The sequence below is a fragment of the Chiloscyllium plagiosum genome, unplaced genomic scaffold (assembly GCF_037043375.1).
Source record: "Chiloscyllium plagiosum isolate Xiang-an unplaced genomic scaffold, Cpla_swu_hap1 HiC_scaffold_26, whole genome shotgun sequence".
NCBI lineage: Eukaryota > Metazoa > Chordata > Chondrichthyes > Orectolobiformes > Hemiscylliidae > Chiloscyllium > Chiloscyllium plagiosum.
The window spans coordinates 57502200-57527508 of NW_028270164.1; the positions used below are offsets into that span (position 1 = coordinate 57502200).

General features: G+C 48.6%; 1 protein-coding gene across 6 annotated transcripts in view; it reads left to right on the plus strand.

The window, feature by feature from the left end:
* The window catches only part of LOC122563335 (DENN domain-containing protein 2D-like), an 88018-nt gene that overhangs the window by 22315 nt on the left and 40394 nt on the right, over positions 1-25309 (plus strand). For 3 of the 6 annotated variants that reach the window (XM_087973762.1, XM_087973767.1, XM_087973766.1), the window contains 3 exons: positions 1370-1495; positions 19434-19588; positions 22855-22967. In XM_087973762.1, the coding sequence (XP_087829888.1) occupies positions 1370-1495; positions 19434-19588; positions 22855-22967 (394 nt within the window). Of the gene's footprint in view, positions 1-1044; positions 1180-1369; positions 1496-19433; positions 19589-22854; positions 22968-25309 lie in introns of those variants that run through there. The other 3 variants (XM_087973764.1, XM_087973763.1, XM_043717078.2) reach the window with 3 other exon arrangements.

Consider the following 25309-nt stretch of genomic DNA (forward strand, 5'->3'; position numbering starts at 1 on the left):
TCCCTCTCCTCCCCTCCCCACTCCTCTCCCTCTCCTCCCCTCCCCACTCCTCTCCCTCTCCTCCCCTCCCCACTCCTCTCCCTCTCCTCCCCTCCCTCTCCCCTCCCTCCCTTCCCCTCCCTCTCCCCTCCCTTCCCCTCCCTCTCTCTCCCCTCCCTCCCCTCTCCCCTCCCTCCCTCTCCCCTCCTCCTCCCCTCCGTCTCCCCTCCTCCCCTCCCTCTCCCCTCCCCTCCTCCCCTCCCTCTCCCCTCCCTCTCCCCTCCCTCCCCTCCCTCCCCTCCCTCCCCTCCCTCCCTCTCCCCTCCTCCCCTCCCTCCCTCTCCCCTCCTCCCCTCCCTCCCTCCCTCTCCCCTCCTCCCCTCCCTCCCTCTCCCCTCCCCTCCTCCCCTCCCTCCCTCTTTCTCCCCTCCCCTCCCCTCCCTCCCACTCCCCTCCCCTCCCCCCCACTCCCCTCCCCTCCCCTCCCTCCCACTCCCCTCCCCTCCCCTCCCTCCCACTCCCCTCCCCTCCCTCCCACTCCCCTCCCCTCCCCTCCCTCCCACTCCCCTCCCCTCCCCTCCCTCCCACTCCCCTCCCCTCCCCTCCCTCCCACTCCCCTCCCCTCCCTCCCACTCCCTCCCACTCCCCTCCCACTCCCTCCCACTCCCCTCCCTCCCACTCCCCTCCTCCCCTCCCTCCCACTCCCCTCCCCTCCCCTCCCTCCCACTCCCCTCCCTCCCACTCCCCTCCCCTCCCCTCCCTCCCCTCCCCTCCCTCCCACTCCCCTCCCCTCCCTCCCACTCCCCTCCCCTCCCCTCCCTCCCACTCCCCTCCCTCCCACTCCCCTCCCTCCCACTCCCCTCCTCCCCTCCCTTCCACTCCCCTCCTCCCCTCCCTACCTACTCCCCTCCTCCCCTCCCTACCTACTCCCTCTCCCATCTCCACCCCCTCTCCCAACTCAGTCTCCTCCCCCCAGTCCCTCTCCTTCACCCACTCCCCCCCCTTCCTCGCCTCTCCATCTGCTCACCCCTCTCCCTCTCCCTCTCCCCCCACACCCTCCTTCCCCCTCCCCACTCCGGTTTACTGTTGGGGAGTGGGGGGAGGTTGCTGTGTTGTTGAGATGCCGCTGTTCCCGGGGTGGGGCAGGCGCTCAGAAAGGAGCCGGAGCCGGGAAACCGAGATCAGGGAGTGGGCAGCCAGGTGAGAGTGACGGGGCTGCGGTGTCCCGGTGTCCCGGGGCTGCGGTGTATCGGTGTCTCGGTGTCCCGGTGTCTCGGTGTATCGGTGTCTCGGTATCTCGCTGTCCCGGTGTCTCGGTATCCCGGTGTCGCGGTGTATCGGGGCTGCGGTATCCCGGTGTCCCGGTAACGCCGCTGTGTGTGTGTTCCAGGGCGGAGCGGCGGGGCAATGAGTGAACTCACATCGGCTTTCCGCAGGAGCTTCAGGCGCCTGACCTGGCATGGACACGGCAGGAGCAGGAGCCTCGGGGCAAGGGCATCCCAGCGCAGCGAGAGAGGTCAGCACCAACCGGGGGGGGGGGACTGAGGGGGACTGAGGGGGGGGAGGGAGGTGAGGGGGGGGTGAGGGGGAGGGGGAGGTGAGGGGCACTGAGGGGGGGAGGTGAGGGGCACGGAGAGGGGGGAGGGCACTGAGGGGGTGAGGGAGAGGGGGGGAGGGCACTGAGGGGGTGAGGGAGAGGGGGGGAGGGCACTGAGGGGGTGAGGGAGAGGGGGAGGGCACTGAGGGGGTGAGGGAGAGGGGGAGGGCACTGAGGGGGTGAGGGAGAGGGGTGGAGTCACTGGGGGAGAGGGGCTGATAGTGCGGGACTGAGGGATGAAGGATTGAGGGGAGAGTGGACAAGGGGAAAGGGACTGAGGGGACAGAGACTAACAGTGAGGGATGACTGGATAGAGACTGAATGGTGGTGGGAGTAGGATGCAGTGGTTTGAAGCCAGTGTAGTTGAGTTGCCAGTCCACTGCTGTAATGTGTATGGAGTGAGATTGTAAATCCAAGAGGTGCTGGGAATGGTGTATGAGTTGGTGTGTTGATAGATCTGGAGGGTAGATTGTGAGATCAATCACTGAGATTGAACCACACTCCATGAATGAGTTAATGTTCTGTTGAGCTGGATTGGATGCTATGTGATTTTAATGCTCACCCTCAGAAGTGATCCAGGAGTCTGGCAGGAGTGGGATAGTGGGTTGGGAAGGCTCAGTTTGGAGCACCAGTCACCTGTACCATTAGGGCAGGAAAGATCAAGGACAGTCTCCCTGCTTGGAGGCTAACTGAGGCCCCGAAGGGTCTTATCGAGTTGGGAAGGGGGAGTCGCCTCATGCAGAAAACACCAGCAAAGTCCTGACAGGTATGCTTGCAGTGAGGCGGGGGGGAATGTTGAATACTCCTACTCAGGTACTCTGTCCCCAATAGAGGGGCTACACCACTGACAAAGGCTGTACCCTCCCTGGGAAGATAACCCCTGACCTTGAGTCCACCCTATCATCAGGTGCACCAGCCTGACACAGCCGCACTGGAGTGTCTGAGGTGGCACACACCCCTGTGGAGCCACCAGACGAGCAGGTCGGGGTTTACTCCCACCAGACGAGCAGGTCGGGGATTACTCCCACCAGACGAGCTGATCGGGGATTACTCCCAAGGGAGTAGAGGATACAAGCCAGGTTTCCAGCATCTCTCCAGCCACTGACACAGCTGTTAAATCCCACCCTTCCAGCACAGATTGAGATTGTTCAGCCCCTCTAGTTTATGCTGGCTCTCTGTACAACAACTCAATTATTCCTGTTTCTCTGCTCTCTTTAGTGGCCCTGCAAGTTTATTTTCCTTGGGTATTCATCCGGTTTTAATTTTGAAATTATTAGTTATCTCTCCTCACACCCTCCTCATTATCAGCAATTTTTAAGTCATTGTCACTTTGTATGTGAAAGAGGTTCTTGCTCATATTCCCCTCCCCCCCTCTCCCCCCCCCCCTCCCCACAGCATCTCTAACCCAAATATTTGAATCTGTCTGCTAGTTCTTGTACCATCAGCCAATGGGATGTCTTTAGTTTGGTCTGCTTCATTTAATTTTGTCAGAATTTTGAAATTAAAAGAGTCATGAAACAAGAATTAATGTTTCAAGTCCAAAGACTCTTCTTTGGAACTTCAATTTAAGGATAAGGTTAATTTAAAAACGATCCCACCCCTTTCACCCAGACCAAAATTAACTTGTACTTTAAAAAGAATCAATTTGACAAAAAGAGTGAGTTTATTAATTACTGAACACAAGAAGAATTACTAAATACAACACGCCGACACTCTGATCAGAATTAAAATTCATAGCGATGTACAGCATGGAAACAGACCCTTCGGTCCAATCCGTCCATGCCGACCAGATATCCCAACCCAATCTAGTCCCACCTGCCAGTACCCAGCCCATATCCCTTCAAACCCTTCCTATTCATATACCCATCCAAATGGCACTTAAATGTTGTAATTGTACCAGCCTCCACCACTTCCTCTGGCAGCTCATTCCATACATGTACGACCCTCTGTGTGAAAAAGTTGCCCCTGAGGTCTCTTTTATGTCTTTCCCCTCTCACCCTAAACCTATGCCCTCTAGTTCTGGACTCCCCCACCCCAGGGAAAAGACTTTGCCTATTTATCCTATCCATGCCCCTCATGATTTTGTAAACCTCTATAAGGTTACCCCTCAGCCTCCGATACTCCATGGAAAACAGCCCCAGCCTGTTCAGCCTCTCCCTGTAGCTCAGATCCTCCAACCCTGGCAACATCCTTGAAAATCTTTTCTGAACCCTTTCAAGTTTCACAACATTTTTCCGATAGGAAGAAGACCAGAATTGCACGCAATATTCCAACAGTGGCCTAACCAATGTCCTGTACAGCTGCAACATGACCTCCCAACCCCTGTACTCAATACTCTGACCAATAAAGGAAAGCATACCTAAAGCCTTCTACACTACCCTATCTACGTGCGACTCCACTTTCAAGGAGATATGAACCTGCACTCCAAGGACTCTTTGTTTAGCAAGACTCCCTAGGACCTTACCATTAAGTGTAAAAGTCCTGCTAAGATTTGCTTTCCCAAAATGCAGCACCTCGCATTTATCTGAATTAAACTCCATCTGCTACTTCTCAGCCCATTGGCCCATCTGATCCAGATCCTGTTGTAATCTGAGGTAACCCTCTTCGCTGTCCACTACACCTCCAATTTTGGTGTCATCTGCAAACTTACTGTAAATGACAAAAAGTAGTAGACCCAGCACCAATCCTTGTGGCACTCCACTGGTCACAAGCCTCCAGTCTGGAAAAACAACCCTCCACCAACACCCTCTGTCTTCTACCTTTGAGCCAGTTCTGTATCCAAATAGCTAGTTCTCCCTGTATTCCATTAGATGAGTCGAAAGGGATAAAGTTATTAAAAACAGATAAATTGATCATTCTCTGCATTGTTTATGAAGAGGGAACAGTTGAAAATAGTGATTGTGGTGGACATTCCTGGTAGCATTGATATTGGTAGTTGGACAGTTGATTCTGAGATTCTTGGTTTTGTTGGCTGACTGAGATTCCTTTGTCCTAATTTTTCAGTTGGTTTGCAGCTCTGAGTGACAGACAGTCTTCCTTCACTTGCAACAGTGAGGTAATTAGGGGATCGTTCTTTGACTGTGATGGTACATTTAGGACCGATCAGTCCCACTAGTCCATTTCAGTTCAGTTGATACTGATTTCTTTAAACCTTTGGCGTTGTGTATTTTTCAAAAGGCAAAATATAAACGCGTCTTCAGTTTGAGACATAATCCACAGGGAAACGGGCTTGCTGTTAAGCAGAGACTTATTATCTTTGTAGTCACATGAGATCACAGTCCAGTCTGAAGTGTCTCTGACGTCTTTAAGTATTACATCCCATCCTCAGCCCCACACAAAATATTTGTTAGACACGCAGTTCCTGTCCCTGTCACAGTCCTCTTTAAACAGAAAACATTTTTGGAATTAAGGGCTTAAAACAGCTGTAGTATTTTGGGATTCAGACCCAGCATCATTACAAGATAAGGGACAGAGAGCAAATCTGTCCCATTTAGCTGATGCAACAAGGACAACAGGGCACAGGCATTAAGAGCTTTGTCTAAGAGGTGCCAGGGTAGTGTGAGGGAGCATTGTTTACACCGACTGAGTGATCATGACCTGGAACCCATTTCCCATGAGGGGGATGGGATTGAAGATAATCAATGATTTCAAAAAAAAGATTGGATGTGGATTTGAGGGAAATAAACTCTCAGGTTTATGGGGTTAGAGCCAGCAATGGAACAGACAGGATTACTCTACAGAGAGAGAGAGGGTCTGGAAACATCCAGTAGCTTCCTCCAGTGCCTAGATAACTCTGTCAGGTTCCACCTGAAAGATAGCAGCTCTCACAGCCCCCCAGCCTACACTGCAATATCACATGTATTGAAAGCTGGTTGAGAAGAGAGTGTACGACCCATGGGGTAACGCTGACATCAGGGTGAGTTGAAAAGTAGAGCCCTCGGCTACCTCCCGCTGTATGGTGTGGGTATCGAAGGAATGCAGGGATCCTCACTCCTACAGCCTGAGAGTGGACGATCCTCCCTCCCATAGTCTGAGAATGTAGAGACCCTCACTCCCACAGTCTGTGTAGGGACCTTCACTTGCACAGTCTGAGCTGTAGAGAGCCCCTCACTCTTGGGGACCCTCACTCCCATGGCCCAAGTGGTGCTGTTAGATTCTGAGCTGCACATGTTGCCAACAAGCTGAGAAGTTGGAAAGTCCCAGTGATTTCACAACTTGCAATCCCAGCACTGGGAACCTCCTTATTTATGGATGATGCCAGAATGTGGAAACGTTGCTATAGCAATCTGATAGTTTCCAGGCATGTGACGTCGTTATTCCATGGCAATGTTTTTGACCCTTATTTATTAGCTGTTCATAGTCTGCGCATATATCTAAATATAGCCAAGGAACTGAGCCTCTCAGCTGCTGCTGACCTATTGAGGATCTGTTAAAGTAAGGAGAATCTATTCTCACTGGCAGGACAGTCAGTAACCAGGGGAACGCAAATTTTTGATAAGCTGCAAAAGTTGTTCTCCTGCAGCAAGTTGGACTGATTGGGATGTGCTGTCTTAAAGGCTGCTGATAGCAGCCAACAAGACGCAGAGCTCAACTCTTTCATCACTTCAGGAAATTTGAAAATGCTGTTCAGTCTTTTTGAAATGCAGTCCCTGTTGTAATGGAGTAAACCTAGCACTAATCTGTCCAAAGAAATCTCCCACAAACACTGATGTAATAATGATCCGATCATCTATTTAATTATTTGGATTGAGGGATAAATATTCACTAGGAATCTAGGAATAACTATTTTGAACAGGGCCCGAGAATCTTTTACATCGACTTGAGAGGGCAGATGGAGCCTCAGTCTCGTAACTTATCCAAAAAAACACCACCTCCGTCAGTGCAGCACTCCTGTAGTATAGCTAGAATATGGGCTTTGGTCTTCTAAATTGAATCCATAATTTTCTTATTCAGAGATGAGTGCAACATTGAACAATGGCAGACTCTATCAGTTTCGATTATGTAGCCTTCTACAGATTCCAGCATCTGTAGTTAATTTGCTCCACAGTAGACTCTGAGAGTCATAGAGTCCTACAGCAAGGAGACAGACCCTTTGGTCCAAACTGGTCCTTGCCAACCAAAATGTCCATCCACGCTAACCCACTTTCCCTGCCCGTATCGTTCTAATCCTTTCCTATCCTTGTATTTGTCCAAATGCCTTTTAAATGTTGTTAATGTACCTGCCTCAGCCACTTCTGCTGGCAGCTCATTCCATACGTGTATCACCCTCTGTGTAAAAATGTTGCCCCTCAGGGTCCCTTTTATTCTTTGCCCTCTCACCTTAAACTGATGGCCTCTCATCCTCGATTCCCCAACTCTGGGGAAACATTCACCCTATCCATGCCTCTCGTGATCTTATGCACCACTAGTAGGTCCCCCCTCAGTCTCCTACGCTTTAAAGAAAAATGGCCTAGCTTGTCCAACCTCTCCCTACAACTCAGACCATTGAGTTCAAGCAACATCCTTGTAAATTTCTTCTGCACTCTTTCCAGTTTAGTAACATTCTTCCTATAACAAAGTGACCAAAACTGAACACAATATCCCAAGTATGGCCTCACCAACGTCCTCTATAACTGCAACATTACTTCCCAACTTCTATACTCAATGCCCTGACTGATGAAGGGCAGTATGCCAACAGCCTTCTTCACTGCCCTGTCTGAGAACCGTGCACCTGAGCTCCAAGGTCTCTCTGTTCCACTACACACCTTAAGGCCCTACCTTGGTTTGACTTTCAAAATGTAAGACGTTGCACTTATCCATTTGCCATTTCTAGGCTCAGTCCCCCAGTTGATCAAGGTGCTGGTGCAATTTCTGAGAACCTTCCTCACCGTCCACAATGCTGCCTATTTTAGTGTCATCTGCAAACTTACTAATCAGGCCTTGTACGTTCTCATCCAAATCATTGATATAGATAACAAACAGCAATGGGTTCAGCTCCAATTCCTGAGGTACAACACTAGTCAAGGCCTCCAGTCTGACGAGCATCCTTCCACTATGACCCTCTGCTTCTACCATCCAGCTAATAGTCTATCCAATTTGCCAGCTTGCCCTGGGTTCTATGCCACCTAACCTTCCACAGCAGCCTACCATGTAATGCAGCCTTATTGATGAATACCCTGTCCAGTACCCAACACATTTACTGTCTCTGTTATATATTTATAGCAGCATCAGTGTATATTATCCATGTGATGTGCTGCAGCAACTGACTAAGGCTGCTTTAGCAGTGTCTTTTAAAGCAATTGACTCTACCACCTTGAAAATCATGGGCAGCAGATAGTGGGAGTATATGGGAACAAAAACTAGAAAGATGAATGGTTAGTGGATTTCAAAAAGGAAAATCTTACTTGACCAACTTTTGACTTTTTTTGAGAAGGTAGCACAGAGAATGGGAACATGGGGATATAGTAAGTGTAACCTGGGTTTGTGAAAGGTATTCGAGACCACTGAACAAAGTTGAGAGGGTATGGAGTCAGGGAGAGGTGCCAGAATGGATTGTTAGCTGGCTCCTGGACAGGAAGCAGAGAGTGGAAATAAAGGCTGTCTGTTCAGGGTGATAGTGAGTGGGAGGGGAGGTGCCACACATTGGACAGCAATGGTCCCAGCAATCACAGTCTATATTCACGACGGGACACTAGAATCAAACCACAACTTCTAAATCAGAGGATAATGCCAAATTCGGATGGAGGGCTGTGAGATGAGAGTGAGATACATGTTAATAAACTTGCAAATGGGCTAAGATGAAGCAAGTTAAGTTTGGCGCAGATAAACGTGAGGCAGTGAAAAGGAAGGGGTCATGTTACTGGAAAGCTCAGGGTGGAGTCAGAGAGTAGGATTGTCGAAGCTGTCCAGTGCACAAAGAGTATAATTGCAAAGTAGTTCGACCAAACCTATATTAAAACCCAATGAGAGTCGTATGCACAGGACTGCTCTGTGTATCATGGAAAGGATCTGGGAATATTGAAGAGCAGGTTTTTCAGGATGATGCTGGAACTGTGAGGAAACGGTTGGCAGACATGCCTCATCTCTCTCGAAAATCAAGGCAAATGATTAACCTTTGAGGTCTTTGAAGTCATGAAGTGTATTATTTGAGTGGATTGGAAGAGAATGCTTCCTCTTTGGGAAAGAAAAGAACGAAAGGCCATTGGTATAACATAGTCACCCAAGAATGCACAGGGAACGTGGACCCAAGATTACTTCACTGATATTCGTTAGGAATGGAAACCTGCCATCCTGAACTGGTCTCCTTACATGTGACTCCTGACCCATGACGATGTGCTTAACTCTTAAGGACTCTCTAAAATGCTCTAATAAGCCATTCAGTTACAATGCCTACCGAAAGGAGCAAAGCCAGAGGCACAATCTGTCATCGACCTCAACACCAGAAATGACAATTACAAGGTTGGAATTTGGAGGCTTGTGCCAAGATTGGGAGAGCTACCTCACCAGCTGGTCGAGCAACAGCCTGACATAGTCATACTCATGGAATCATTTGATTCGATTTATTATTGTTATGTGTACTGAGGTACAGTGAAAAGTTTTGTTTTGCATGCAGTATAGGCAGATGATACCATATAAAGTGCGTTAGGGTAATAGAACAGAGTGAGGAATACACTGTTCCAGCTGCAGAGAATCTGCACAATGAGTGAGGTCAACATTAAATTTAAAGTTTGAGAGGTCCATTATTAGCGAGAAAGAAGCTGTTCTTGAATCTGTTGGTACGTCTCTTTAAGCTTTTGTATCTTCTGCCCAACAGAAGGCATTGAAAGAGAGTATAACCCGGGGGAGGGGTGTTTGATGATGCTGGCTGCCTTCCCGAGGCAGAGAGAGGAAGAGATGCAATCAGTGCATGGAATGTTGGCTTGCTCCATAGACTGGGCTGTGTTCACAACTCTCTCTAGTTTTCCCATGGTCCTGGGCAAAGCAGTTGCCGTACCAAACTGTGATGCATCCGGATAGGAAGCTTTCTGTGGTGCATCTATAAAAATTGGTAAGAGTCTTTTCAGACATGCTGAGTTTCCTTAGCCTCCTGAGGAAGTAGAGACATTGTTGTGCCTTCTTGACCATTGCATCAGCATCACACACACCTTACAGACAACATCACCATCTCTGGCTCTGTCCTGCCCCACCAGCAGGGCAGACAGGTGGGACAGTGGTATACAGTTGAGGGGGAGTTACCTTTGGGAGTCCAGGGCACCAGATCAAAGAAGGTCAAGTAAATCTACTGATTACAACCTATTTGTCCATCCTCCACACGCAGCAGATGAGTAAGTCCTGATCCATGCTGCACACCATCTGAGGAACCATTGAATGTGTCCTGCCTTCATATTAAGAATACCGCCGAGTGTGTGATAATGTGGCACTATCACCCTGCTAAATGAGACAGACATTAGATTAGATTACATTACAGTGTGGAAACAGGCCCTTCGGCCCAACAAGTGCACACTGACCTGCCAAAGCGCAACCCACCCATACCCCTACATTTACCCCTTACCTAACACTACGGGCAATTTAGCGTGGCCAATTCACCTGACCTGCACATCTTTGGACTGTGGGAGGAAACCGGAGCACCCGGAGGAAACCCACGCAGACACGGGGAGAACGTGCAAACTCCACACAGTCAGTCGCCTGAGGTGGGAATTGAACCCGGGTCTCTGGCGCTGTGAGGCAACAGTGCTAACCACTGTGTCACTGTGCCGCCCTATTGAATAGATCCAACAACTCAAGACTCGGCAGCAGCAGCAGCAGATTCATACTCGAACACAATCTGCAGCCATGCCCCCTACTCAACTATTACCATCGAGCCAGGGGCTCAAATGAAAGCAGAGTGTTGGAGAAACTCAGCAGTTTGGACAGCATCTCTGGAGAGAAAATAGAGTTAACGTTCCAGGTCCAGTGACCCTTTATCAGAATGGAAGGTAGTTGAGGGAAGGGTGGTACTGACGATGGGGTTGTAGAGAAAGGGGAGGGATGTGCAATAGGCCTGAACCGTACCCATCCTCCATCGCCCTCCTTCACCTCGCCAAGCTCATCCTCACTTTGAACAATTTCTCCGTTAACTCCTCCCACTTCCTTCACATCAGAGAGGTGACCACGGGTTCTCTGAAACGCTCTGCAAGTAGGCGGCCTGTGAATCCGCCACAGATTCACCTGCACCTCCACACACATCATCTATTGCATCCGCTGCACCCGATGTGGCCTCCTCTATATTGGGGAGACATGCCGCCTACTTGCGGAACATTTCAGGGAACACCTCTGGGACACCCAGACCAACCAACCCAACCACCCCGTGGCACAACACTTCAACTCCCCCTCCCATTCCACCAAGGACATGCAGGTCCTTGGACACCTCCATCGCCAGACCACAACAACACGATGGTTGGAGGAAGAGCGCCTCATCTTCCGCCTAGGAACCCTCCAACCACAAGGGATGAACTCAGATTTCACCAGTTTCCTCATTTCCCCTCCCCCCACCTTGTCTCAGTCAAATCCATCGAATTCAGCACCGCCTTCCTAACCTGCAATCTTCTTCCCGACCTCTCCGCCCCCACCCCAGTCTGACCTATCACCCTCACCTTGACCTCTTTCCACCTATCACATTTCCGACGCCCCTCCCCCAAGTCCCTCCTCCCTACCTTTTATCTTGGCCTGCTGGACAAACTTGCCTCATTCCTGAAGAGGGGCTTATGCCCGAAACGTCGATTCTCCTGTTCCCTGGATGCTGCCTGACCTGCTGCACTTTTCCAGCAACACATTTTCAGCTCTAAGCAAAACTAGAATCAGTGAAAATCTGGGGAAAGCTCTCCACTGGGTGAGGTCATACCTAGAACATGGGAAGATGGTTGTGGTTGTTGGAGGTCAGTCATCTCAGCTCCAGGACATCTCTGTAGGAGTTCCTCAGAGTTTCGGCCTAACCATCTTCAGCTGCTTCATCAATGACCTTCCCTGCAGCATAAGGTCAGAAGTGCGGATGTTCACTGATGATTATACAGTGTTTAGCACCATTTGCAACACCTCTGATACTGAAGCAACATATGTTCAAATGCAACAAGATCTGAACAGTGTCCAGACTTGTTTCGACAAGTGGCAAGCAGCGTTCGGGCCACGTAAATGCCAGGCAACAAACATCTGCATTAATACAAAATCTAACCATCATCCTGTGACATTCAATGGTGTTACCATTGCTGAATCTTCCAGTATCAACAACACAGTAAGTTATCATTGACCGGAAACTGAACTGGACTCATTACATAAATACAGTGATCACAACAGCAGATCAGAGGCTACAAATAACTCCGCTCCTGACTCCCTTGTTCTCCATCTACAAGGCACAAGTCAGGAGTGTGATGGAATACTCCCCACTCGCCTGGATGGGGGCAGCTCCAACAACGCTCAAGAAACTTGACACCATCCAGGACAAAGCAGCCCCATTGATTGGCATCTCATCCACAAACATCCCCTCCCTCCACCACCAACAGTAGGAGCAGGGTGTACTATCTACAAGATGCTCCACAGAAATTCATTAAGGCTGTTTCTGTGCTGTACATCTCTGTGACTTCTCTGATACACATTTAAAACCTGTATCCTCGATCATATAGAAGGACAAGAACAGCAGGTACATGGGAACACCATCACCTGCAAGATCCCTTCCAAGCCATTCACCATCCTGACTTGGAAATATATCACCCTTCACTGTCGCTGGGTCAAAATCCTGGAATTCCATCCCTAAGGATGTTATGGGCCTACCAAAAGCACGCAGACTGCAGCAGTTCAAAAAAGTAGCTCTCCCCCACCACCTCAAGGGTAACTAGGAACGAGTAATAAATGCTGGCCCAGACAATGACCCCCGCGTCCCATGAACGAGTAAAACAAAAAACTGTGCCCAAATGAAGTTGGGTAAATACGTAACTAGGAAGTATCGGAATGCTGGGACTTGTTGAATCTCACTTGCCTTGAGGGTGCGAGCTGAATGACTTCCTTCTGTGCTGTGACATTCTCAATGTCAAGTTGTTATTTTTCTTAAACTGGCCGTGCTAAAGCGGGACTATTTGTTCAGTTTGAGAAATGGGAACGCAGCAGGAGCTCCGATGAACTTGCATTCCATAGTTGGAGGACTTGGAGGAAGGGAACAATGTTGTAGGGAGACGTGTCTCCCAGGAGGGAAGAGGGTGAAAATGCTGTGGAAGGACTAAGTGGGTTATGGGGTCAGGTCTGCAACATTATATAGCTTTGAGGTTCTCCAGGTGTGTGACAAGCTCATATGTGTTTGAGACGGTGTCAAACTGTGTTGCTGTCTGCACAGGTGGATATATAAGATCCCACCACGTTATTGAAAGTTGATCAGACGACATCTCCACAGTGCTGTGGACAATTTCTCTTTCATAACAACCAATCAATTGTCTGGTCATTATCACATTGCTCGGCCCTGGATGCAGTATAGACACTTTGAAGGTACTTCATTGGCTGGAAAGGACTTTGACTAATCCTGACATCGTGCTACACAAATGCAGCATTTGAGAGTTTGGAGACTGGTGACGAGTGAGTGGGGTGAGGTGGCAGTCCAGCCCCTCCGCTGGACTGGATGCTATTGTCTTAACTGGAGTAACATTTCACCCAGGGCTAGGTCTGACCTTGGGGGCGGGGGTGCTGATAACATAGGAGACAAGCTCAATGACATCCTGCCTCGAACATCCTGCCTCTATTAGCAAACGTCACACCCTTAGCTCCTCGTCTGAGTTAGTGATGCTAGTGCAGCTCCTGTCGATCAATCACTGACCAAGTGTTACTCCAGCAGCTTCCACTGTATCTCTCTGGGCTCTGTTTTCACACGATACTTTCAGGTCAGAAATCATGGGTCCATATCTTCCTCCCCTCAGTAAATATGTAACCTGCCACAGATGGCAGTTCCGCACTCTCGGGTAAAACCCTGAATACCATCTGTCTTCTTGATCAAAGAGAGTCAGACAGCATGGAAACAGTCTAACCAGTCCATGATGAACATAATCTCAAACTAAACTCGTCCCAGCTGCCTGCTCCTGGCCATATCCCTCCAAACCTTTCCTATTCTTTTAGGTGTTGCAAAAAGGACACTGAAGTTCATCCTGGTGACATGGTCAAAGTTATCGCTTAATCATTGTCACCCAAACGGATTTTCTGGTCATTGTTGCATTGTGGGATCTTGCTGTGTCCAAATTTGCACCTCAATGTCCGACATTGCAGCAATGTCCATATATTGAAAGCAGTTCTTTGATTACAAAACACTTTGGAAAGCTCGGAGGTTGTGACAGGCTCGATTCAAAAATGCAAATCCTTCAGTTTCTTTCTCAGCCTGTGTGAGTCACATGAGGTGTGAGCATTTAATCTTGCCTGCTATTTAGGGAACTCCCAGCATTGTGGAGTTGATTTGAAAAAAGTCTCCACCTCTGCTATAATTCCCTGAAAAGTCCCTGCAGCGAATGGCAAATCAGAAAAGAAAGTGCAAAAAGAAAATGTATGATACACCTTCCTTTGATTCAAGCAGCAATGTAAATTTATATGGTCCCTTTGACACAGAATTTCCCAAGGTACGCAGAGAAAGCTGCTTAAACAAATATTGACACAAGCTCCAAAAGAGGAGAGGAGGGCAGTTACTGAAGGCCGAGTTCAAAAATACCTTTTTAAATACACATGCGTATGTGCAATCCAGAAAGAAGAAACTTTAAGGAATGATTTGGAGGTGCCAGTGTTGGACTGGGGTGTACAAAGTTCAACACCAGGTTATAGTCCAACAGGTTTAATTGGAAGCACACTAGCTTTCGGAGCGACGCTCCTTCATCAGGTGGTTGTCAACCTGGTGTTGTGTGATTTTTAGCCTTTCAGGAAAGGAGAGAGAGAGAGAGGGAAGCTTAGAGATATGCACGCATTATGGCACAGGAAGAGACCATTCTGCCATAGAGGTTTCCAGCACGGAAACAGGCCCTTCGGTCCAACTTGTTCATGCTGGCCAGTTTTTACAATTAATCTTGTCCCATTTGCCTTCCTTTGATCCATATCCTTTTATACCTACTCCCCATCCAACTGTTTCTTAAATGACAAACTTGTACTTGCTTCCACCACTATCTCTGGCTCCCCGTTCCAGACACTCACCACCCTCTGTGTGATGTCACTCTGGACCCTTTTGTATCTCACCCCTCTCACCTTAAACCTGTGTCCCCTAGTTTTAGACTCCCCTACAATGTGGAAAGCTGGTATCTTCCTCACCTGTGCCCCTCATGACTTTATAGACCTCTAAATGATCACACTTCAAACCTTCTTTGCTTGAGGGAATTGTGTCCCAGCCTATCCAGCTTCTCCTTATAATCTGAACCTTCCAGTCCAGGTAGCATTTGAGTAAGTCTTTTCTGCCCATCAACTCCTGATGACAATGAACAATAAACAATAATCCATCCAGCCTCACCTCTCTGCAATAGCCGCACGAGTTTATTTCCCTCAAGTGTCCCAGAAATTTCCTTTGCAAATCTACTTAGGTCGCAGCAGTGACCTCCAGATCTTTTTCATTCACTGTAGAAAACAAATTTTTCACATTCTGGACTCAAAACCTTAACTCTGCTTTCTCTGTCCACAGATGCTGGCAGACCTGCTGAGTTTCTCCAGCAATTTCTGTTTTTGTTTCAAATTTCTCACATCCCCCCATATCTCTTGCCCAACACCTTTAGTCTTTGCGTACCGAGTCCTTGCGTGATCAGCTCATGGGAATAGTTTCAATCTGATCTTTAAATTAATCTACTTTTTAATCTTGTACACCTCTATCTAATCTCCCCTCATTTGCTTTGCTCCCAGGAGACCAAGCCCAACCTGATCTGGGGGTGAAAATCTCCCAACCCTGGAATGACTCGGCTAAATTGCCTCGGACAACTGTCTGTGTGGAGTTTGCACATTCTCCCAGTGTCTGCGTGGGTTTCCTCCGGGTGCTACGGCTTCCTCCCACAGTCCAAAAATGTGCAGGTCAGGTGATTTGGCCATGCTAAATTGTCCAGAGCGATAGGTGCATTAGTCAAAGGGAAATGGGTCTGGGTGGGTTACTCTTTGGAGGGTTGGTGTAGACTTGTTGGGCCAAAGGGCCTGTTTCCACACTGTAGGGAATCTAATCTAATCTAAATCTCCTCTGAAACGTTTCTGCAAACTGTGATGATCAGAGCTTGATATAGTCCTCCAACTGTAAATTAACCATACCTTTATATAGATTCAGCATAACGTTTTCTGCTCAGTGCCTCTATTTCTTTGAAAACCAATATCCTATATGGTTTGTAAAATAACCTTTCAAAATGCCACCTTCAAAGGTTAATCAATGTGGACTTTCACCTCACTCTGTTTCTGCACACTCTTTAAACCTATGTGCAATATTCCTCTCCCTCCTTCGCCACAATGCACAGTTTCCCATTTTTCTCTCCACCGTGTGTGTCACTTGTTGTCGTTTGTTGGTTGAATCTGTACTGTCAGCCGCGTTTTCATTAAAAAGCGAAAGATCGTATTGGGCGGCACGGTGGCACAGTGGTTAGCACTGCTGCCTCGTAGCGCCAGAGACCCGGGTTCAATTCCCGCCTCAGGCGACTGACTGTGTGGAGTTTGCACGTTCTCCCCGTGTCAGCGTGGGTTTCCTCCGGGTTCTCCGGTTTCCTCCCACAATCCAAAGATGTGCAGGTCAGGTGAATTGGCCATGCTAAATTGCCTGTAGTGTTAGGTAAGGGGCAAATGTAGGGGTATGGGTGGGTTGCGCTTCGGCGGGTCGGTGTGGACTTGTTGGGCCGAAGGGCCTGTTTCCACACTGTAATGTAATCTAATCTAATCTAATCTGCAGATGCTGGAAACCCAAAGCAATAACAGAAATTGCTTGAAAAACTCAGCAGGTCTGGCAGCATCTGTGCAGGGAAATCAGAGTTAACCTTTCAGGTCCAGTGACCACCTCTCAGAACTGATGGTAGCTTGGAAAAAGTGATCTTTTACGCAAAAGCGGGAGGTGTAAGGACTAAATGATAGGTGGAAATAGACCCCAAAGAGAGAGAGAAAAAAAAACAATTGGACGGACAAGGAATTGGTTAACGATCAGGCTAGGAGACTGAATCGCTGTTAATGGAGACTGTTAGTGGCTAACAATTGGTTGTGTAGCATAGCAGACCCTGTGATAACAAGGCCATGTGGGGTGGGGGGGGAAGCATGGGGAAGTTATTCAGGCCCCAAATGTGTTGAACACAAGATGGATTCCTGCAGGCTGTGGATTCCCAAGCCACATTTTCATGTCTGACTTCATTGTCAAATTGTGAAATTTTATTCTGCATTCCAATATCAAAGTTAGCTATTTATATAAACCATGAAGTGGTTCTAGCACGAGTTCCTACTGAATATTACGTTACCTTTTCCAGTCTAAAAAAACTTTCATAGTAACTCACTGCTTTTAAATATTTTTTGACCCCAGCTGACAGAGACCCTCCTATTCCTGAGCCTTCATTCTGTTAACAAGCTTTTAACATGCTATGTAGTCAGACACTTTCCGAAAATGCCATAAGCAACGTTGACTGCATTTCTTTAATCAACTTCCTCTTTTACTTGATAAAAAAACATTAGATTAGTCAAAATGATCAAAGTTTTACAAATCTGTATGACTCCTCTTAATTAGCTCAAACCTGTCTGAGTTCCTCAGTGTTTCCTGATTATTCTTTCCGTAATTGACGTTCGATTGCCAGGCCTCCAGTTACTGGGGCTGTTCTGGAGTTTCTGGAGGTATCCTTGCATCCTTTCTTATGATGCAGCAGTAGTGTCCATGTATCTGAGTTAGGGGGCTTCGGTCAGGTCCCACCTGCTGCAGAGGTCAATAACATCTCTGAACAGGTTGATTCAAAAATAGTTAGGTTCTCTCTTGAACATTTGCCACTTCCCAATTCTCCAACACCTCCTCTGTGTCTAGGGGGAAGACTAAGTTAAACCCATCTGTCGTCATTCTCATTTCCCTTGCCAACCTGGGACATGGGTGATCCATTGCTCTCCAACCATTGCCCAGCCTCTCCTGGACATTCTGAGCAGTAACCCTTATACCATCCAGTGCCTCACCATTTCCACTTCTACCAAGAGTTCCCTTCCTTGATTAACATCTTCTGAAGCATGCAGGAAATTCTTAACCTCCATTTGCCCCTTCAGCTCAGACACTCTGCCAAGGCACGCAGAGACACATCCAGTCCATATAGCTTCCACAGGGCATTGCTCGAATTGTCAACCATAGGTTTCTGCTGCTCATCCACCATCATAACAAAACACGGCTGTGCCCCCTCATTTCAAATTGCATTAATAGCTTGTTTGAGTGATTAATTTCCCAATGAATGTCTCGTGCTAATGCTCTTATTCATAACTAGCAATTGTATTTCAGAAGCGAATGCCTTTTCTTTCACAGCTTGCAGTTGAGATAACGCCCTCATATACAGGAAAAAAGAGAGTATTAACAAAAGAGATAGTGATCAACACACCAGCTTTTCTGTAATGTTATTCTTTGATTTTGTTTTGAATGCAGTCTATCTGCTCCCTTGCCTGGTCTCACTCAGTTCACCCCCTTCCTGCTCTCAATCCTGCACACCTTCCCCCAGCCTGGTCTCACTCAGTTCACCCCCTTCCTGCTCTCAATCCTGCACACCTTCCCCCAGCCTGGTCTCACTCAGTTCACCCCCTTCCTGCTCTCAATCCTGCACACCTTCCCCCAGCCTGGTCTCACTCAGTTCACCCCCTTCCTGCTCTCAATCCTGCACACCTTCCCCCAGCCGGGTCTCACTCAGTTCACCCCCTTCCTGCTCTCAATCCTGCACACCTTCCCCCAGCCTGGTCTCACTCCATTCTCCCTCCTGCTTCTCTGCCTCACATGTTATTTGTGGATGTAAAACCATTCTCACCATCAGGGGCTCTGGCTCAGTGATAGTGACATCTGTCCAGTTCCCAGAGCAACCTCTTCTTTCTCTCTCTCTCTTTTTCTGTCTTTCTCTCCCTCTGTCTTTCTCTTTCTTTCTCTCTCTCTCTTGCTCTGATCAAGGGTGCCAATTTAACTCGGAATGCTGAATGCTTGCCCTGGCTTCCTGTTTTACTGACAATCATTAATTAAGTTAATTAATCTCATCGCACCAATCCAGCAACAGAGTGAGAGAGAGAGTGACCTCTCTGTTTCACACAGGCTGGAATTAACTGTTTTTTAACGTGAGTTACAAGAGTTTATTCATGGAATTGAACAGGTCCTCCCAACCACAGGATGTCAGAGTAGGATGTCCTCTTTCTGAGCTCGTGACTGTTCATCTCTGTCACTCTGTCTCCTCTTATCCTGTAATTATCTCAGATCCTTGAGCAAATAATGCCTATTGCTCAACACCATGACAGTTTGCATTAGTACGTTCATACTAACCACAACCTGTTTATCAACGTGTACTTCCTTGTGAATGATGGAAAACCCCAAATTTTTTTTTTGTATGAAGAGTAACAGATGAAATCATAGATTGTTGGCAGCGAGAGCAGCAGCGCAGGAGACTGTCAGACACAGAGCAGAGTAATCACTGACATTCAGAGCAGGGAGGTTTGTTGCTCGTCCCAGACATGAGCCAAGACAAGAGATTGCTGTCTGCACTAGAACAGCACAGGGGCTCGTTGTCACCGGGAGATGGGGCCAGCTTGGAGATTACTGATCCTCAGGTGATGCAAGGGAGCTCACTGACCTTGAGGTGTGGAAGACGCAGGATGTCTCTAAACAGGGTGCTGAGTTCAACCAGAAGGAGTTTAAGACTGAAAGTCCGTAGCTGCGTATCCTGTGTTTCTAAAGCAGGTATCGAGAGGAGCGTTTCAGTTGAAGAAAAGAAACCGGAGCAAGACTCGGCCCGATATCCAGTACAGTTCTTCTTTGAATACCTAGTGGTTGTTTCTCTGAAGAACTCTGGAGCAATGTATGAGCCACAGATAGCCTACCAGTTTCCAAAGGTGAGTGAAAAGACGTCTCAGTCCTTTGTTGTTTGTGAGTCCGCCTGCATTTTGTTTGTGGGAGGAAGTACAACATTTTATTGAGTAAACCACTCGGTGAAGATCAACGGAAAGCTTCCTCGTGGCTGTGAACCCTGACTTAATTCACTTAGTCGTGGGAAATAGTGGAACCAATTATAGATTCATACAAGACAGAAACGGACCCTTAGGTCCAACTCGTCCATGCTGACCAAGTTTCCTCAGCTAAACTAGCCCCATTTGCCTGCATTTGGCCCATAGCCCTCTCAACCTTGCTATTCATGTACCTGTCCAAATGTCATTTAAACGTTGTAACAGTACTTCCTCAGGCAGTTATTCCACATATGCACCACCCTCAGTGTGAAAAGGTTGCCCCCACCGCCAGGTCCCTTTTAAATATTTTCACCAATCCCAACTTTCCCTTGATCACAATGTGTTCTGGACTGGCTGAGTGTTTTCGCTGGTCTGTAGTTTAGGCTGCCCAGCGAAGGAGGGGTGGGGGGAGGAGTACCGTGAAGGACCAAGCGTTTGGGAATGGTGTGTAATGGAGTTAAGTATAAGTGCGCAGGGAAAGTTGTAATGTCCCTAACTCTGAGCCAGGAGGCCTGGGTTCATGTCTCACAACTCCAGCTCCAGCAATAACAGCTCAAAATGTGATTGAGTATCCGGGGAGAGGTTTCTTCTTTAACTCTTGCATGGGATGTGAGTGTCGCTGGTGAGGCCAGCATTTATTGCCCAGCCCTAATTGCCCTGAGACCATATGGCTTATAGGCTATTTCAGAGGGCAGTTAAGAATTGGAGTACAAAAGTAGGGAGTTTCAGCTAAAACAAGGATGTAATAAGAGTCAAAGTGCTGGAAAAGCACAGCCGGTCAGGCAGCATCCGAGGAGTAGGAAAGTCATCATTCTGATGAAGAACTTATGCTCAAAGTGTTGACTCTCCTGCTCTTCGGATGCTGCCTGGCCAGCTGTGCTTTTCCAGCACCACACTCTTGGACTCAGGCCTGCAGGTGCTGGAGACCACACTTTCTCTAGTAAGACCACAGCTGGAATACGGTGAAGAGTTTTGATCCCCTTATCTCGGGGAAGACAGGCAGTCCAGAGAAGGTTCACTTGGCAGGTATTGCGGTTTGGAAGGATGAGGAGACATTGATTAGCCTGGGCCTGTACTCATTGAAATTCTGAAGAGTGAGAGACAACCTTATTGAATGATTCTTTGGGGACTTGACCGGGTTGATGTGAGAGCCGAGGGCCAGAGGGCATCAGCTCAGAATAAGGGGTCACGCATTTAAGGCAGTGATGCAGAGGAATTTCTCCCCTCAGAGGGGAGTGAATCTGTGGAATTCTTTACCACAGAGGGTTGTTGAGACTGGGTCCATACATATATTCAAGGCTGAGACAGACTCATTTTTAAGTAGGAGGAAGTGAGGACTGCAGATAGAGTCATAGAGATGTACAGCATGGAAACAGACCCATCCTTGCTGTCCAGATATCCCAACTCAATCTAGTCCTATTTGCCAGCACCTTGCCCATATTCACCCCCCAAACCCTTCCTATTCATATACCCACCCAAATGCCTCTTAAATGTTGCAATTGTACCAGCCTCCACCATATCCTCTGGCAGCTCATTCCATACACATACCAGTTGCCCCTTAGGTCTCTTTTATGTCTTTCCCCTCTCACCTAAACCTATGCCCTCTAGTTCTGGACTCCTCAATCCCAGAGAAAAGACTTTGTCTATTTATCTTATCCGTGCCCCTCATCATTTTATAAACCTCTATCAGGTCACCCCTCAGCCTCCGATGCTCCAGGGAAAACAGACCCAGCCTGTTCAGCCTCTCCCCATAGGTCAAATCCTCCAACCCTGGCAACATCCTTGTAAATCTTTTCTGAACCCTTTCAAGTTTCACAACATCTTTCCGATAGGAAGGAGACCAGAATTGCACGCAATATTCCAACAGTGGTCTAACCAATGTCCTGTACAGCTGCAATATGACCTCCCAACTCCTGTACTCAATACTCTGACCAATAAAGGAAAGCATACCAAACACCTTCTACACTACCCTATCTACCTGCGACTCCACTTTCAAGGAGCTATGAGCCTGCACTCCAAGGTCCCTTTGTACAGCAACACTCCCTCGGACCTTACCATTAAGTGTATGATGCTGGAGATCAGAGTCGAAAAATGTGATGCGTGAAAACCAGCATCTAAAGAGCAGGAGAATTGATGTTTCGGGCATACGTCCTTCATCAGGAATGTGGGGGGAGGAGAAAGGGGTGTGAGAGATAAATAGGAGGATAGGGGTGGGGGGGGGAAGAAGGTTGTTGGGAAGGTGATAGGTCGTGCAGCTGGTGGGGGGAGGGTGGTGATATGTCAGAGGCAATGGTGGAGCAGATAGATGGGAAGGAAGATGGACAGGTGGGACTGTTCAAGAGGGCAGTGCCAAGTTGGAGGGTTGGATCTTGGGATGAGGTGGGGGTAGGGGAGATGAGGAAACTGGTGAAGTTGCTGTGGATGACGTGTGGTTGAAGGGTCCCAAGGCGGAGGATGAAGCCAGTTGTCAGGTGGCTTGGATTTGGTGGTGGAGGAGGCCGAGGACTTGCACGTCCTTGGGAGATTGGGAGGGGGAATTGAAGTGGTCGGTGGTGGGGTCGTTTGGGCGTGTATCCCAGAGATGATTTTTAATCAATAAGGGAATCGAGGGTTATGGGAAAAAGGCAGGAAAGTGGAGTTGAGAATCACCAGTTTAGTTGTGATCTCATTGAAAAGCAGAGCAGACTCAATGGGCTGCGTGGCCTCCTTGTGGTCTGATTAAGTGCTATTGGTCTGGAGTCACATGTAGACCACACCAGGTAAGGATAGCAGGTTTCCTCCCCTACAAGGCATTGGTGAACCAGATAGGTTTGTTTACTACAATTGATGATAGTTATCAGGATCAAAGGCTAGCTTTCACTTCCAGATTTATGAATTTAATTTACGTTTCACCAATTGCCCCTGGTGAGATTTGAGCCCCTCTCCCTACAGCATGAGCCAAGGTCCTTTGATTACTATTCCAGTGTCACTGTCACTACGTCGCCTCCTCCTGTGTCCAGCCAGTAGGGGTCACGTCAGGGGAGAGTAGCCCAGTGGCTGGGCTGGTACTGGGAGTGTGGAGAGTCCCCAGTTTGTGATTTGGTTGGGGAGGGGTGGGATGGGGGGGGAAATGCATGTGTCAGGTTCTGATCTCTGAAGGCTTCCTTTTGTTTCAGAGGGAGAATCTGATTCGTTCACAGAAGGAGGAGGAGGAAAGCTTACTGAAGGCGATTCCACTGTTTTGTTTTCCAGATGGCAACACCTGGGCCCCACTCACTGAATACGAGAGGTTTGTGTCCTTTTCATTTCTTGTCGCGTTTGGAAAGCTTCTATTTCTTGAATCCACATATGAGGGAAAGAAAGAACCTTATGGCCTCATTGTCCCAACATATCACAATTGTTGAAATACTTTGAAGAGTAGACATTGTTGTCGGAAAAGGAGCAGCCAATTGTGCAATGTGAAAATGACCGTGTAATCTTTATTGAATAAATAGCATTGGTCTGGGGCAGGAGAGCGAGTTCCCTGCTCTTCATCCATGAGGTAATGTGTGTCAACTGGACAGTGTACGCGGGGTGTTGGTTTAACCCCTCGGTAACAGTCCTATAATACCTTCACCTACATTGTCACCCATAAGCACCTTGAAGCTCTGGAGTAGAGAGTTGCCAAGTCCTGTGCTGGGAAATTCCAGTCTGTGTTCGGATGTTTCACATCTCAGCTCCTGATTCTGGTGAAGAACCCAAGGTCTATGTCAGGAAGTTGTCAATTCTCTCCTCGGGCGCTGATCCAATCCTTTCAAGTGGTCAGCAATGACACCTCCTCAATAACCTGCTCTCTCTTCAGTCACCCTCAAACAGCACACCTCCCTTCAAATAACTCATTCACTCCTCAAAGAACACGCTCGCATGTTCAAAACCCAACTTTGACTCCTCTGTGTTTATAAACCGACTCCAACTCCAACCTTACTTTCATCCCCAAACTGTCTGTAGGCAGCAACCAGGGCTTCACTTGAGTCTCTAGAAACAGACAGGGACTGAACCTGTGGTGTCTGGGTTAGATGGTGCTTGCAAGTTGAAACACGAAATAAATGTATGCCAGTGCAGAGAATGGCACATGTTCTCTCCTTCCCCTACTGGATTTCTGAGATATAGCACAGGATAATGGGCGGCACGGTGGTTAGCACTGCTGCCTCACAGCGCCAGAGACCCGGGTTCAATTCCCGCCTCAGGCGACTGACTGTGTGGAGTTTGCACGTTCTCCCCGTGTCTGCGTGGGTTTCCTCCGGGTGCTCCGGTTTCCTCCCACAGTCCAACGATGTGCAGGTCGGGTGAATTGGCCATGCTAAATTGCCCGTAGTGTTAGGTAAGGGGTAAATGTAGGGGTACGGGTGGGTTGCGCTTCGGCGGGGCAGTGTGGACTTGTTGGGCCGAAGGGCCTTTTTCCACACTGTAAGTAATCTAATCTAATCTAATAATGACCTGAAGGTAAAGGTTGGAAGCTACAAAACAGATTCAGTCAGAAAGCTGAGATCCCATAGCCCTTGTTAAAGTGGCAGAATACAAACGTTTAGTGGGAACTGAAATAACCCGGAGAGTGGTGGCTGTGTGCTCTTCACCCAGAGAGTGGTGGCTGTGTGCTCTTCACCCAGAGAGTGGTGGCTGTGTGCTCTTCACCCAGAGAGTGGTGGCTGTGTGCTCTTCACCCAGAGAGTGGTGGCTGTGTGCTCTTCACCCAGAGAGTGGTGGCTGTGTGCTCTTCACCCAGAGAGTGGTGGCTGTGTGCTCTTCACCCAGAGAGTGGTGGCTGTGTGCTCTTCACCCAGAGAGTGGTGGCTGTGTGCTCTTCACCCAGAGAGTGGTGGCTGTGTGCTCTTCACCCAGAGAGTGGTGGCTGTGTGCTCTTCACCCAGAGAGTGGTGGCTGTGTGCTCTTCACCCAGAGAGTGGTGGCTGTGTGCTCTTCACCCAGAGAGTGGTGGCTGTGTGCTCTTCACCCAGAGAGTGGTGGCTGTGTGCTCTTCACCCAGAGAGTGGTGGCTGTGTGCTCTTCACCCAGAGAGTGGTGGCTGTGTGCTCTTCACCCAGAGAGTGGTGGCTGTGTGCTCTTCACCCAGAGAGTGGTGGCTGTGTGCTCTTCACCCAGAGAGTGGTGGCTGTGTGCTCTTCACCCAGAGAGTGGTGGCTGTGTGCTCTTCACCCAGAGAGTGGTGGCTGTGTGCTCTTCACCCAGAGAGTGGTGGCTGTGTGCTCTTCACCCAGAGAGTGGTGGCTGTGTGCTCTTCACCCAGAGAGTGGTGGCTGTGTGCTCTTCACCCAGAGAGTGGTGGCTGTGTGCTCTTCACCCAGAGAGTGGTGGCTGTGTGCTCTTCACCCAGAGAGTGGTGGCTGTGTGCTCTTCACCCAGAGAGTGGTGGCTGTGTGCTCTTCACCCAGAGAGTGGTGGCTGTGTGCTCTTCACCCAGAGAGTGGTGGCTGTGTGCTCTTCACCCAGAGAGTGGTGGCTGTGTGCTCTTCACCCAGAGAGTGGTGGCTGTGTGCTCTTCACCCAGAGAGTGGTGGCTGTGTGCTCTTCACCCAGAGAGTGGTGGCTGTGTGCTCTTCACCCAGAGAGTGGTGGCTGTGTGCTCTTCACCCA